This window comes from Leptosomus discolor, chromosome 3, assembly GCF_034619465.1.
Source record: "Leptosomus discolor isolate bLepDis1 chromosome 3, bLepDis1.hap2, whole genome shotgun sequence".
NCBI classification, from domain to species: Eukaryota; Metazoa; Chordata; class Aves; order Leptosomiformes; family Leptosomidae; genus Leptosomus; species Leptosomus discolor.
The window spans coordinates 52,072,502-52,086,863 of record NC_141393.1 but is presented as its reverse complement, the minus strand read 5'-3'; the positions used below and the strand labels follow the sequence as shown (position 1 = coordinate 52,086,863).

Genomic DNA, 14,362 nt, shown 5'->3' with positions numbered 1-14,362 from the left:
ATTATAGTTACGGATTGATTCTATATATTTTTTTTTTCTTTATAAAGTAAGGGCAGGACTGTACACGACATCTCTGTTATTGTATTTGTGCTTTGTAGTCATGTACTTGTTGACTGTTTTACAAGCCAGTAACGTAGTAGCCACAGGCTAGAAAGCTTGCCCAGAAATCTGGCATATTTAATTAGCACTAGTAAACAAGCAGAGTTTCAAATTTAATTTTTCCTTCTTTAATTCCTATAAACCTCAAGCCATTTGAAACTTAATTTTGACACTAGTTTCATTTATGCAGTTGGATAATGCTGAAACAGTCCACAACCACAGATGATATAGTCCCAGTCTCTTCCAAGCAAGAAGGGAATAGAAGTTATTTTGTTTTAATAGTATTTGAGGTTGCCATAAAACTGTTAATGATAATCTTCAGGTCATCCACTACCCATTTTCATTTTCTTTTTCTTTCTGTTAGGCTAAGTGTTTCAAGATGAGGAAATTGTCCTACCGTGGGTTTAGCCTTGTAAAGGAAAAGGATTGGATTTGTTGCCATTCTGGTCTTTGTACAGAGAGCTATTCTAAGAGCAAATTATGGAGGCATCTCAACTCTGTTACTTGCCATAGCCAGTTTATTGCTTCTAGACTGTGAGGTTTAACTCACTACCCCAGTTGGCATAAGCAACAGAGGGTTCAATTGCTGTCTTCTCTCTTGCTTTTCAATACCAGCTTGTGATCAGTGGTGACAGTGGTTCTCTACTACTGCTTTTGCTATTAGGGACCACTGGAGTCTAGATTAATGACGTTTCTCCTGTCTGTTTCTTTGCTGAAGCCACACTGTCTCCAGACAAGTGGTGTGCTGGTGTTGGTGTCTCCTTATCACACCAATCAAATGCTTGCTAATTTTGGCTGAAAACTGGACTTTTTAACTGCAGCTAAAAAAAAAAGAAAGAGAGAGAGAAATTAGTATTTAAATTGTGAAAATACACAGATGAGCAATGTCTTCTTAGCTGTCCAGCTTTTCCTTCAAGAATGTGGTTTGTGGTTTTGGGGTTTGGTTGTTTTGGTTTTTTTTAAATGAACAGTGACTATCTCCTCCTTATAAAGGCAGCTCCCACCTACAGTGTGAAGTGAGTTACCTCGTGCTGGGTTGTGCAAAACAGCACTGTTGTTTGTGTGAAGTTTCCCAGTCAGCAGTACTAGTCCCAGGGAAGGAAGTTAACCTACTACTCAAAGTACCGTCTCACTGCATTGAATTCGCCATGAGTTTCTTCTCTGCTCTGCAGTATTCTAATTGGCATGTTATTGCTGTTCAAAAGGAGCAAAATTCCTCTGGCCCAACCGTAAGCTATTATTCAGGCCCTAGTAAAGGGTGAAAGATGAGAAAAATTTCTGGAAATCCAGCTGTCCTCAGTGCAGTGTATGTTTTTGTTCAGTTTGGCTTAGTGATGTAGTGCTCCAACTTCAGCATCCTTCTGAAAGCATCTTAAGTATAAGCTCAGTTTCTTATAGTAATATGAAGCAGCAACTTCTATTATAGCTATTAACAAATCTGGAAATTTTAAATCATGAGTAATCTGGCCTAACCAGAAACTAATCCAGTGTGGTTGTAACTGCTGTAATTACTTGTTTAAAAAATGCAAATTTGCACTGTGAGTGGATATTACGCACTTCTTGTGGTAACGATAGATTTTTCTGTGTCTTGTCTTTTTATCCCCGCCAACCCCCCACCCCCCAATACTAACGTTCATCATCCCATGGTATTTCTAATGGTGTTTTGTAAAATGCCAGTTAGCTATTAAAAGAATTAATCATAAAGTGCTTTGGGGTTGAAAAGACAAGAGATGTCTGCAAGTTGCTTCAAATCTGACTTCAATTCTCCTTTGGTTTTAAATTCTGCTGCCACTCTGCAAAAAGAATGCTACATTTTCTAATTTTAAGGCTTTGTTTTAATGAAGTTCTTATTTGATACTGTCAAAATATTAGCTGATAAATTAAATAGCATAGGTTCTTTTAAACTAGAAAAGAATGCAAGTATCTCTGTATTTCTTGTGTGGTGTTCCTATCACTTGGGGTATTTTTTCACTGCAGAATTGGGATGTAGTCTAATGCTGATGATGTGCCAAGCCCCGACAGCTCTCTGTGTCCTGAAATCTTGTGCCTCAAGGTTGATGTTGCCCTAAATCCAGCCTAGCATGTATCTGAGGATGTATCTGAATACATGGGCTGAGTCATGACTTCAGTGTAGCCAAGTGGGGAAACTTCTCCCTTTTTCTGTAGGGAAGCAGTATTCATCAAGTCTGACTGCTGATACCTTAGCGTAGTTTCTCCTAAAGTATATTTTTCTTCTGTGTACCCATTCAACACTGCTGAGATGTGGAGCAGCCTGTGTCCTGGCAGTCACAGCCAGGTTCCCTCTGCAGCGGTAGCAGAGCCAAGTTCTGTGCCCGCCTTAATTTCTGACTGGGATAAAGGTATTTTCATGACCTGATTAAATGTTTAACCCTTGTACTTGATGGGATCTTGTCAGGGTGAAGTGTGCTTTCTGTGTTACCAAATGCTAAAGTGTCCAGATTTCAGTGAAGCTGAGATGTGAATAGATATGACTGTAAAAAGTTATTGTGAATCAAAAGTGAGGCAGAAGCAGTAGGTTCCAGGGGGAGATCAAAAGGAAACGCAGGTCAAGGCATCAGCTGAGGAAGCTACAGACCCTTGAAGAGCAGGAGCTAAGTATAATTCACTTACAGCGTATGAAGGAAATGAGCATTGCCAGATTTACTGCAGAAGACATCCTACATGGGCTGGATTTGGGTAGGTTTTGGTAATTTAAACCATAACACTTGAATTTTTCCAGTCTTTGGATTCAAAGCTCATGTCTTCTTGCTTTCTAGACTCTTAAGTATTGGGAAGAGCCAGGTGCTGTTTTGTCTAGCACAAAACATGTATTGCTCTTTTTTCTTTTCTCTCCCTCTCTTCTTCTTTCTAACCCTGATGGCCTGCTCTCAGACTCTTGTCAGGTTGTTCTCCAGTCCCATGAAACTTAACTGTTTTGAATGTGACTATTTTCTAAAGACAGACTCACAAACATGCACCTTCCATCATAAGAGCCGTTTTGCTTGTCAGGCAAAGATCCTAGCAAAGGAAAGTGAGCGATCAGGTACGGCCTGTGCACAGTAACAGCTTTAAAGAGGGATTTTTGATTTTAGTAAGATGGTGGAATCTTCTTCCCAGAACTCGCCTGGATGCAGTCCTGTGCAACCTGCTCTAGGTGAACCTGCTTTAGCAGGGGGGTTGGACTAGATGATCTCCAGAGGTCCCTTCCAGCCCCTACCATTCTGCAATTCTGTGGTGCAGAAATAGGTGATTTCCATGAAGTACCTACCTGCAAGGCTGCTCACAATGGGAAACACAAAGGTATGTGTGACAGCTTCAGTTTGTCCTGCTCCTGGGCCCTGTGAAGTAAAAAGGAAATGCTTATAACGCTTATTTCAACTTAGTTTTTTTCTGCTTCTGCTCTTACTTGCTATTTAAGGTTGGGGGAGGGAGGATTTCTTATTGCCTCTGTCTTTTAGTAGTCCAAAGTATGCCTTAAACTCCCAAATTTTGCAGATCATAGATTCTAAATAAAACTCACCTCACCTGGGAGGCACAGAAAGTCTTTGAAGCCTTATCGAGCAAGGCTGCGATCAGTCAGTCACACTGCTGAGTACCGTTTTGTTTGCCTTCAAGTCTAGGCCAGTGACATAGAGAAATTGTGGCAGCCTTGCTGTGTTTAAGCTATGTGTTGCTAGTGACCTACAGCTTTGACCTAGTATTCAGTTTCACTGTTTCCCATGCATTTACTGTAATTATTTGATTTAAGAAAATATATCGTATGTCTACTGCTTAGCCCTTTGGGAACTGGCGTGGGAGGGATCAGCAGGAGCTGCTGTTCTTCAGTAGCCTCTGTACAGTTCTCCAGCTTCAGTCGGTTGTTAAAACTTGTTTCTTTTACGTGTTGTCATCCTTTCAGCCCTTGTGATTTTAGGGAACAATTATTTACTAAGGTGAATTTCCACGAAGCGGGAAGCAAAATGAGCTGAAAACTGGAAATTATTAGGGTTGCCAGGTGCAGACTTTTAGTTCTTTCTCCTTCTTTAGCAAAGAAAGCAATTCCCAAAGCTTGATTAAATCTCTTAAATCACAGTTTAGCCCAGCATAAGAAAAATAAGCTCAAACAGCAGATCTGAACCAAGTGACTAAGCCATGTCCTGTTGTGTTGGAATTGAATGGGTTATAGTGCACTTTATTGTCATCCTAGCCTTAACTGTAGCATAAGATGATTACATTGAATGTGTATAATAATAAGGCTTACACTTTGTATATACTGCTTTAAATATTTTGGCAGACCATAGAAAGAACCTTTACGTGCAAGGCTTGATTAATCCTTTTCCTCTGTGTATAGAACAAGGAGCTGCCAGAGCTCAAGGGTAAAACTTATTAATAATGTCTCTGGCAGTCCCTGCCCTTCTTCAGAGTGTATTCTCTTCTGTTCACACCAAGCTCTGGACGACTTATCATTTTGCTCTCTCTCTTTTGCTTTCCCAGTTTCTACATAGCAATGGGGGTATTCTGGCAAACTTGAATGTAGTATAAAAGTGTCTAGTATAAAATATTTTAATGAACTCTGTTTTTCCAGTGACAGGGAAAGAGAAGAGGGGCAGGAGTGTTGTGGGAAGCCTGGCCCCTGTGTTACTTCCTACGGTTGTTAGCACTCAGTATGGCAGAGAAGATCCTTAGAACCAAGTTTAGGGAAATGCTTTCCCCAGCAGCTGTGTCAGGCATGCTCCTGGGGGGAGCACATGCACTCCTCAGACTTAGGGTGGGTGAGGAATTGCTGCTGTTCTCATTTTTATATGGGGAAGCTGAAGCAGGGCGAAGAAAAACCTTTTATATAAGGTCATGGGATGAGTTGGCTGCACAGCCATCAGCACCCTTGCTGTTCAGTGTTGAAGTCAAGAGAGATGTTAACATTAAAGCACGGTGTTGGTGCCAAGATAATGGCTCTTTCTACAGGAGGTCACACTGGCTTATTGTAAACCATTACTGGCCTTGAACAAATATTAATCCTGAGTTATGACTGCTAACCTATACTCTTTACACTAGAGAAAATTATTTGATCTTTGGCTTTCAATGAAATTTGGTTCCTTTACCAAAAACTTTTCAGCATGTTTTTGTCAGAATTAGGATCATAGTTTGTATTGTAGTCTCATGGGTATATTAATAATATAATGCAACAAAGAGAAATGGCATGCGGTGAAGTTTTTAAATGAAAAATATTTACTATTCGGAAGGGTTTCAAGCAACCTAGGTCACTAGATCAATAAAACATTTTCATTTGGAAGGTACTCCCCATTCCGGACACTGTGTCTCTTCAGAAACAGCAACCGTGAGGATGGATCGGTGGGTAGTTACCAGAGCTGCTGCCAGCAGCTGATGTTAAGCTGCAAATGTTGCGTGTCTTCTTGCCTGGTCCTCAAGGAACCAAAGTGTGTCTCTCTCCCCACTGTCTTTGTAAATAACATTGTTACAAAACTGGAGGGAGGGAAACTGTGAGGAGGTGCTTCTGAGCTGGGACATAGAGGTCAGGGTCACCTGGGGCCCGTGGCACGAGTTGTAAGACACCTCGTAGTAGCTCACGCTGTCTTGAAGTCTTGGGTGATTGCTTCTCTGTGCCCCTTCCTCTACACGCCAGCTCTCATATAGCCGAGGTATTCCTCATAGCCAGACCTGAACCAGTTGTTCCACCCGGGAAGCAGCATCCTCTAATCAAACTGCTCCCCCTCCTCTGAAGGCTGGTGGAAGAGGGGCACTGGGCAGAGGGGTGCAGAGGGCCCCGTGGGAGAGGAGGGGTCTGGGGGGGGGGGGGGGGGATGTCCCAGCCTGTGCCGCTACAGCTGCTGCGGTTCAGCCCGGAGGTGGCAGCATTTCACTGGTGGGCAAAGGAGGCCTGGGATACAGTAGGGACATTCATTTGGCTAAGTGCTTTGGGATCTTTTTGGCCAAAAGCACTGTGTAAAAAAATTAAGGTCATAAGGTGTCTGGGATTTTTGAAGAGCCAATGTAACAGTGGTCTTTTCTTATTAGTGAGTTTTAGTGAGTTTACAGCCAAGAGCTGTCCCGTAAATGAGCAATGTGATTTAGGGAATTTTTTTTTTTTTTTCCTTTAAAAGTAGGAATGCTTGCGACATTAAAGGTGGTCTGGCAGGTTTTGCTGGGAGACTTCTCTTAGTGTTGATCTGCACGCTGGCTTTGTATCAACATGAGAGCACCACCTCCCTTGCAGACAGTGTGGGCATAGGAAGAATGCAGTAGACTGGCTGCATGGACTGTGTGAGCTACATGCAATTAATTAGAAAAGAAATGAGTGTGGAATGCATAGTTTGCACTTAGCGTGCTGTTATTTTTTTATTTGTTTTTGAGGGATGAGGAGGAAGATGAACTAGTACCCCATAAGCCTACAGTGGATGTAATTCAGGTATCAGTTCAGGAGCCAGGTTAATAGCAAGTATGATTGGGTTTTTATTGCCATTGCTTGGATTAGAGTACGGACAGCCTCAGGTCCTTCAGCTTATTTAAAGACCTTCATATTTTCCGTCAACAGCTGTATGAAGTTAAAGGGAAAGAGGCCATGGGATTTCTCTTTCTCAGCTAGTTTATTTGTGGGGTGGTGAGGTTAATGTGGCAATATCCCATGCTTAGTAGAGAGGCTTTTTGGCTTTAAGCATTGTGTGTGCTCCCTTCAGATTTATGATTTTGACCCCAGCCTGGCATTATCACACTGTCAGTGGGAGTGCAGGGCTGGTTTGAACCTCCAGCTCTTGGTGGTAATCTCTCTTAATTAGTTTACAGTTTAAACAATTGTCCGTCCCTTTGGCTGTAAATAAGGGAAGTTTGCTGTATCAGTGGTTGATTTCCCTGAGGGAGGAAATCCTGAGGGAGGTTATCAGGGAGAGAAAAGCTTCAGCTCCACTTTCAAAGCAATGCCATGTACGAAGCATGCATCAATCCTGTTAGTACTGCTTATTATTTCACAATGGCGTGTCAGGAATTACGGGCGCAGACCTTTCTAAGGACTCTTGCAGACCTTTATGCGCTCTCATCCCGAGTCAGGATTTTGTGGAATTATGCGCTAATAAAAGCTAATTTTACACATTAAATTGCATTCTTTGAAATTGCTCTTTTAATTGCTGATCTTTCCTTGACTTCTCCACAGATCTTTCTGAACCTCCTCATTGTCTGCTTTCTGCCAGGGAGCCCTACATACCTCATCATTAGGGCTAAAATCTGCCATCACTTAACATAACACACAGAGCTTACAACTGGGAGCAGCCCCCTCTGTTGCATGGGAGCACAGACAATAATAGACACTATAGTGGCAGCGCCAATGGGAGTTTTACCATGTATTTTAATGACTTGTGCTTAATTACATTTGCTAGAGTGAACTGAAGTTCATTTAGTAATTGGTATGATTCTTAGAGGGTTCACATTTGACATTCTTTGCTCATTAAAGAGCTCCAACAATGGCTATTACAACTTTCATCTCAACAGTGACCCTCTCAGATGATATGTCCAGTCTTTCTCTTTTGATAAACCACGCAACCCAGCATTCATTAACACTTAACCATCTGCAGCCAACCCCTTCTACTACCATCTCCCTCACTTTGATGATATAATTAAAAGCCTTCTGTATTATCTGCCTCTGAGCGATAAGCCTAGGTGCGTCAGCTCTCGGCACACACGTTTGTTATTCAGTTCTCTGTGTGTCAGTTGTTTCTTGTGACGGGCTCATTTTTCATATGTTGTAAAGATTAGCCGATGGAGTGAGAGATCAGAGGCATGAAAAGGGAGTGTGGCTTTCAATATTAGTAACCAGATGCTCATTTGAAATGGTGATGGAGTTTTCTGTTATCTGTTAGATAATTTGGCTCCTTTGCTTCTACCTGAAGATAAACTGGTTTAAGCACTAGTCAATGAAAATTAGCATCATCTTTAGTCCCTTGTTATGATAGAGTGGTCTTATCAGCCTGGTTTAGTGTGGCTATTCTCTCCTTGAGTCTGGTTTACAGAAATTGCAGCTTTGTTTATGCATGTGCCCAAACTTGCCTGTTTGACCTCTGAAGCTGTGATTATAATATTAATCTATGGGACTATTCTGTTGCAAATCACTTAGGTGGTCTGTATTTCAGAGGATTTTCATTGTGGGACCTCCCTCTTGTCCAGCATGATGTTCTGTTATTGTTAGTATATTCTACGCTGAAAGCTAAGGCCGACATTTCAGTACATCTTGTTGTCTGGCTGGCTTTTGTGGGTTTTTGTGTGTGTGTGATGAAGCTGCAGCTAGGATAGCACTGTGCTACTGTCTGTCCACTTGCACTGATTTTGTATAACTTTAAAACAAAGTTGCTTAGCTACAGAAAAACTTGGTACAATACTTGCATGCAGCTACAAACTTCAGTCCACAAATCCTCAGTGTCCTGCGGTGTAGCTAAATAGTGTTATTCCAGTTTGCAGGTGGGGAGACTGTGTGAAAGCTGTACAGACACTAGCAACAGAACCAGCATTTATCGAGGAGTTCCTGTTTTATACTCCTCTGCTTGATGTCTAGCCCTTGCAGCCTTTCCCTGCCTTGTGTTTAAGGGGAGTTGTGATAGATCTTGAATAGGGAAGGAAGAACCTAGCCTTCTGGCACTAAAGAAACTGCATCCTGTTTTGTCATCTTCAAGTTAAGAATTGGGGTGTTTTCCTCCTATTTTTCCTTCTCCTTCCCATGTTGCATCAGTTTCCATTTTTTTTTACATGTTTCTTGCCTTGTGTTGTTCATTTTCCTAGCTTTCCTCCCTGATCCATTTCTTTCAATTTACTTCTTTTACCCATTTCAATAACCCATTTAATATTCATTATGTAAATACAAGGAAGCCCTTTTTCTCGGGGAAGATATGAAAATTCTTCCTCATAAATACACAAAATGTGGAAACCATCCTCAGGATGCAGAGCAGGAGGGAGTCTGCTGACTTCCAACTGCAAGACACCATTAAAATTAGTGGATTCCCTATCCTCTTTGCATAAGGAACGTTGCTGTTTGGGCTGACTTCCACAGCAACATCTGGGCCACTGATAACATCAGTACTGGAGCATTGCTAGGTGAGCTCATGTTTTGTTAATGAAGTAATCTACTGAAAGTGCATATATCATTTTTTAGTACCACATACTTTGCTGCAAAGTGTCATACTACTATTATAGGAGCTTGGAGCTTTCCCTTGCAAGTGGGACTTAAAGAATTTTGTTATAGTTAATAACGTGCTTAGCTTGAATTGAATGGCATGCTTGAGAAATGCCACCTAAATTATAAAATTTTGAGACAAATACTTTGGTAGTTCATTGCATTAATTGATAAATACATTGAAAAATGGCTTACTAGAATACCTGGTATTCTTGGTAGCTTTAGTGTTACTAAATATTTGGTGTGCTAGCATTAGTTTGCTACATATATATATACACATATACTCAGGTTGTGAGTGATCCCTCAGCTGAGCTAACTAAATAATAAAAGTGATCATGATCACAAACATTTGACTTTAGTGTGTTCTGGAATAAGTGAACAGAGGTTGGACGGAATATATGGGTAAGATAAATTCATTCAGACTTCATTATAAAATCCAGGCACCAAAGGAGGAAAAATGAAAACAGAGACAGTTTCAGGTGTGGATTGAAATTTCTCTCCCTCTGGACTGTGAGTGCAGTTACAGATATCTTGAACAGCCCAGTGTAGTTCATGACTGTTGTTGTGTATTGTGGTTGCTTTTTTTTTTTTTTTTTTAATTTTCAAGCTAAATATTCTTGTGGCTTTTCTGTCTGGCAAACTAGTGGCAAGTGTTCAGACAGCCAGAACACTCTCAAATGAGGCTACAGGTGTGTGGAAGGGAAAGTAATACTGGCATAAAATATCTGTCTGCTTTGAGACAGGTTCCAAAAAGGGTTTCCACTATCTTAAGTGCAGAGAAATAACAGAAGTAATTGATGAGTCCTTGTTCTTAAAATATTGAAGCTGTTGGAGAGTTCCGAGTTTCTGAAATGTTAACCTGCTGCTGGTCTGAAAGCAAAGCCTTCTCTGTTTGCTATTGTTTGGCCAATGATGAACGGGAGTTTTACTGATCTTTTCCACCTTACTGGGCTGGATAGACAAACGCTTTGTAGTTGAGCTGTGGCAGTCATTTGTAATGTGTGGTGTAGGAAAGGTGAGCAGACCCCATCTCCTTTCCCTATTCCCCTCCAGGAAGTGTTGGAAAAAATACAGTGGTGTGTGTTTGCTAGCAGAACATGCACAGCCTTGCATATTAAGGCAGGCACTTAGCCAGAAGCTTTGAATTATTGTACCCTGACATTACCCACTGTAACTTTTAGCACTCTGAGCCCATTACGTTGGCTTCCTGCCCAGTAATGTGCAATTTCCACTTACATAAGAAGATGTAGCAGGAGTAATGACTCCTTGGAGAAGGTGTTTTCTTTCGCAGCAGATCAACCCAGGGCCAGCAGGTGTAAGTTTACAGACACAGTCCAATAATGGCAGCCTGCACTGTTCTCCTCTGTTAATCCAGCAGTAGACGGAAAGAAACAGATCTGCCTTTGCACACTTTTCACTATCCACTCGCTTAACTGCGAAGTAAAGCTCTTGTAAATCACCATGCAAAGCCCCATGACTTTCCTTTTTTTTTCTTTTCCAGGCACCCCAGAATGCATATCAGAACAGGGCTGATGGATGCCCATCTCTACTGTCTGAAGAAATATGTGGTAGACTTCCTTGTAGAAAACAGGTAAGAAACCAAGCAGTACATAAGGTAGTAGCAGCTGTTTGCATTGACATATGGTTTGTACCAGAGCTTTCTAAAGGAAGATTTCTTTCATTAAATTGGCTAGCATAAAATAGAAATGTAAAAGAAAATGAGTTTTCAAAATGCTTTAACTATACTAAAAGGAATGCAAGCATTATGTCTGAGTTTCTTATTCGAACCTTTTTAAAAAAAATAAATCTAATAACAGCATAAGTGAAAGCGAAAATTTTTGCCTCTTCTGGATCCCTTGTTTTCCTAACGTGTGTGTGCTTTTTGGATGATCATTTCACCAGGACTCCCCCATTGTTAGGGCTGTGAATACATCTCTGACCTTTGATTTCCTGCACCACGCTCAGTTTTGGCCTTTGTAATCACCTTTTCTCTCCCTCTTCACATCCACCACCACTGCAGGTGGGCTATCTCTGTAGCATCCTATGTTTTTAGTTTGTGATGTTCCTCTGTCAAAACTCTGGAGACCACCCACTGAGAGTAAGAAAAACATCCATTTATGAAAGTGGAGAAGGTTCTTAGCTATAATGTTTCATGAAACATAACAAAAAAACCCCCACCCTGTTTATCTTTAAAAAACAAATGAACAACCCCCCTCACAGTAAGTAGTTCAGTTTTGGAATGATGTCCTGTTCCTAGACTTTTTGTAGCACTGTCATGCCCATTACGTATATTGAATGCAAGCTGAGTTCTCAAGAGTTTTTATTGCCTTTTAAGTAAGATGAAGGATAAAGGGGCTGACTGAGTGTTGTGTTCATAGTGCTTTTCCTTGGTACATAAACTGACATGTGAAAAAACATGGGGGGCGGGAGGATTTTTGGTAGTGTTGACCAAATCTGGTGATGCAGTTGGATGCATGACTGAAGCAGCTCTTCCAGGATACGGTTCTGTGAGCAGGTTAAAAAAGTGGAGAATCTGTGTTAACCCCCAGGGCAATTTCTTGCCATGCATAAGAGTAAAGCTTATCCAATGCCGTGACTGACACATGGGGGCATTGTACAAGTCATTTTATTTCCCATTTGTGTATGAGAATGTGTCTGTAAGATGAGAAAGCTTCAGTAGCAGCAGATGATTTAAATCTGGAATAAGCCACTTATTCGGTGTATTTTAGAAAGTTGGTGACAGTTTGGACTTCCTGTATTTCCTGTGGTAGCATGAAGCAGTGTTTATACCTTTCTTTTGTCATAAAGCGACATGTAGAACTCATTTCTTGAAATCCTAGCCATCTAGTTTTGCTGAGATTAGGTATCTCTGGAATACTAGGCATTTCACATACTCAGTTCTTTTCCCCTGGTATTTCATGGTGTTTTGAATTTAGATCATCAGGTCTGTGGGACAAGGACAATCTTTGACAGACATGCCACAGTGAATGACACAATGAGGCCTCTAAGCATAAATAGTGGTAACTTCAGATTTCAAGGCTTTATGCTGTTTCCCTTGAAACTGGTGAGATCTTTAGCTGTGTCAGTGATGGGATTTTACCTTGTATTAACCAAAGCCAGCAGAGTGAAATCCTGCTCTGAACTCCTTCTGTTGCCCCCGGGTCCCTCTAGAACAAGTCTACTGGCTTTTTTAAGTATGACCGGTTGGTTTTTTTGTTTTCTATAGAGAGGTCATTCTCGTTTTCACTATTTTATGAAGCTGTGCTGCTTTTTTATGACAATTCCATGCCAAATACATAATTACAGCAGCTAGACAGCGTTTCTAAGATCTGATAGCAATATCTGGCTCACTAATGGCAGGTAGCTGCTGCATTCTTTTTACTACCCACATGCTGCTTATTCAGTCAATTGAGAGAGAGAGTCAGTTGCAAATAATGTGCTTAACTGTCAAATCTGGGAAATGGGACTTCTGCCATGAGGAATAACCTGGGCTTTCAGGCTTCTGGCATTGGTGGGCATTTGCACCTTGTTTTTCTTCTCTGAGGAAGGGGAGGACAGTGCATACCCAAAGATCTTTCCATGTTTGGCAGCAATATGTTAGGACTTTTGAAAGACTGTGGAATATTTTTGCCTCAAAAGTACTGGCTTCTATATATTTGTTTGCACTTAAGAATTCTTTTTAATACTTTGGTTTTTAGTCTGGAGAGAACCTACAGTAAGATTTTGCCTCTCTGCAATTCCGCACCAGGGCTGGAGAAGCTCGGATGCCTTGTTTAAGTTGTGCGTGTTTAAAACTAACAGCAGGGATTGAAGTGAACAGTGAAGCTCTTGTACGGTGCCAGGAAGTACTGACACAGTGTACTTCCTCAATATTACAATATTTACATTGTGTTAATATTTTAACAGCAGGGTTTGATGGCAGGCAGAACACCTTTTTTCATTGTTTGTAGCTCAGTGAAGCGTTTACACTTTTTTGAAATTTTATTTTGACATACAAGAGCAGAAAAGATGTTGCCCAGCAGTAAAAATTTCAGATCCTATAACTGGCTATAGCTCACCCCTTTGCAGAGAAAATTATTATTACTTCCAGGTCAAAGAATTATGTGAAAACTAATGTGGTTATGTATGTGGGATCTGTTGCTCCAAATGGAATAAAAGCCCAGTGTAGTCCCAGTTTAGCTGCAAAGATGTGGCAAGAACAAGCTCTCCCCAAGTGAATGTAGTTTGTGTATAGGTGCACCTGTAAGGGTAAATTGCATTCCTCTGCTTCAATCGGATTAATATATGTGTCATATGTAATCACGAGCAACTAGTATGAAAACAGGGAAAAAATGAACGGGAAATGGCAAAACCTTTGTTTTGTCCAAGTATATGAATCTCGATTTAGGATTTGGGACAACTTTGTTATATGATGCCTTTGGAAATTCTGGCTGAATTTATTGTTCAGCTCCAAAATGGAGTTGTGATACCAAGGTTTTGTTATCAGCTCGCAACTGTCTTGCTTTGTGGTATTGGACAGTTCCCTTAATTTTTTTTTTTATGCACTGGTTTCCTCTTCTGGGTGGGATTGTTTGGAGAATAATCAGTACTTGTTTTGCAGCAGTGAGATTCTACTACGGGGGATGTTAGGAGAGGTCAAAATACTGTTTGGTACCCTGTAACTCAGTTCATAGTCCTTTAATACATTTTTAGGAACGATTTTAAAAGGACTGAATAGTAGATTTTCCTGCCTAAAGTTTTATTGCAACCAATAAAACCAAACAAATTCCTGAGTTTTAAAAAGCAAAGATCACTAGTGCCTTTGAATAAAAGTCAGAAGAAATTATCTGTTTATTAGAACCCCCTCAAATATGTATGTCCAGACAAAAAAAAAAAAAAAAAAAAATGCCCCTAATGTGTTTAAACTTGGGAAATTTAGGGGAATGAAACTGCTTTCTCTTTCCTCTCCTAGGAGGAAAAAAAGCATTTTGACAGTTAAAATCTCCATCTCCATTTCTCTCTCATCCACTTGTTCAGCACTGGATCCTAATGAAATTGAGTCTTCAAGGGTATGAAGTCTTACCCTGTCTGAATCTACCAAGGTCAAATGGTCATGGTTCCACAGTGGCTTGGGGA

General features: G+C 40.8%; 1 protein-coding gene across 2 annotated transcripts in view; it reads left to right on the top strand.

Moving 5' to 3' along the window:
• EIF2B3 (eukaryotic translation initiation factor 2B subunit gamma) overlaps positions 1–14,362 on the top strand; it is a 102,778-nt gene that overhangs the window by 39,473 nt on the left and 48,943 nt on the right. For both annotated transcript variants that reach the window (XM_086462794.1, XM_086462795.1), the window contains exon 6: positions 10,749–10,838. In XM_086462794.1, the coding sequence (XP_086318920.1) occupies positions 10,749–10,838 (90 nt within the window). The remainder of the gene's footprint in view (positions 1–10,748; positions 10,839–14,362) is intronic.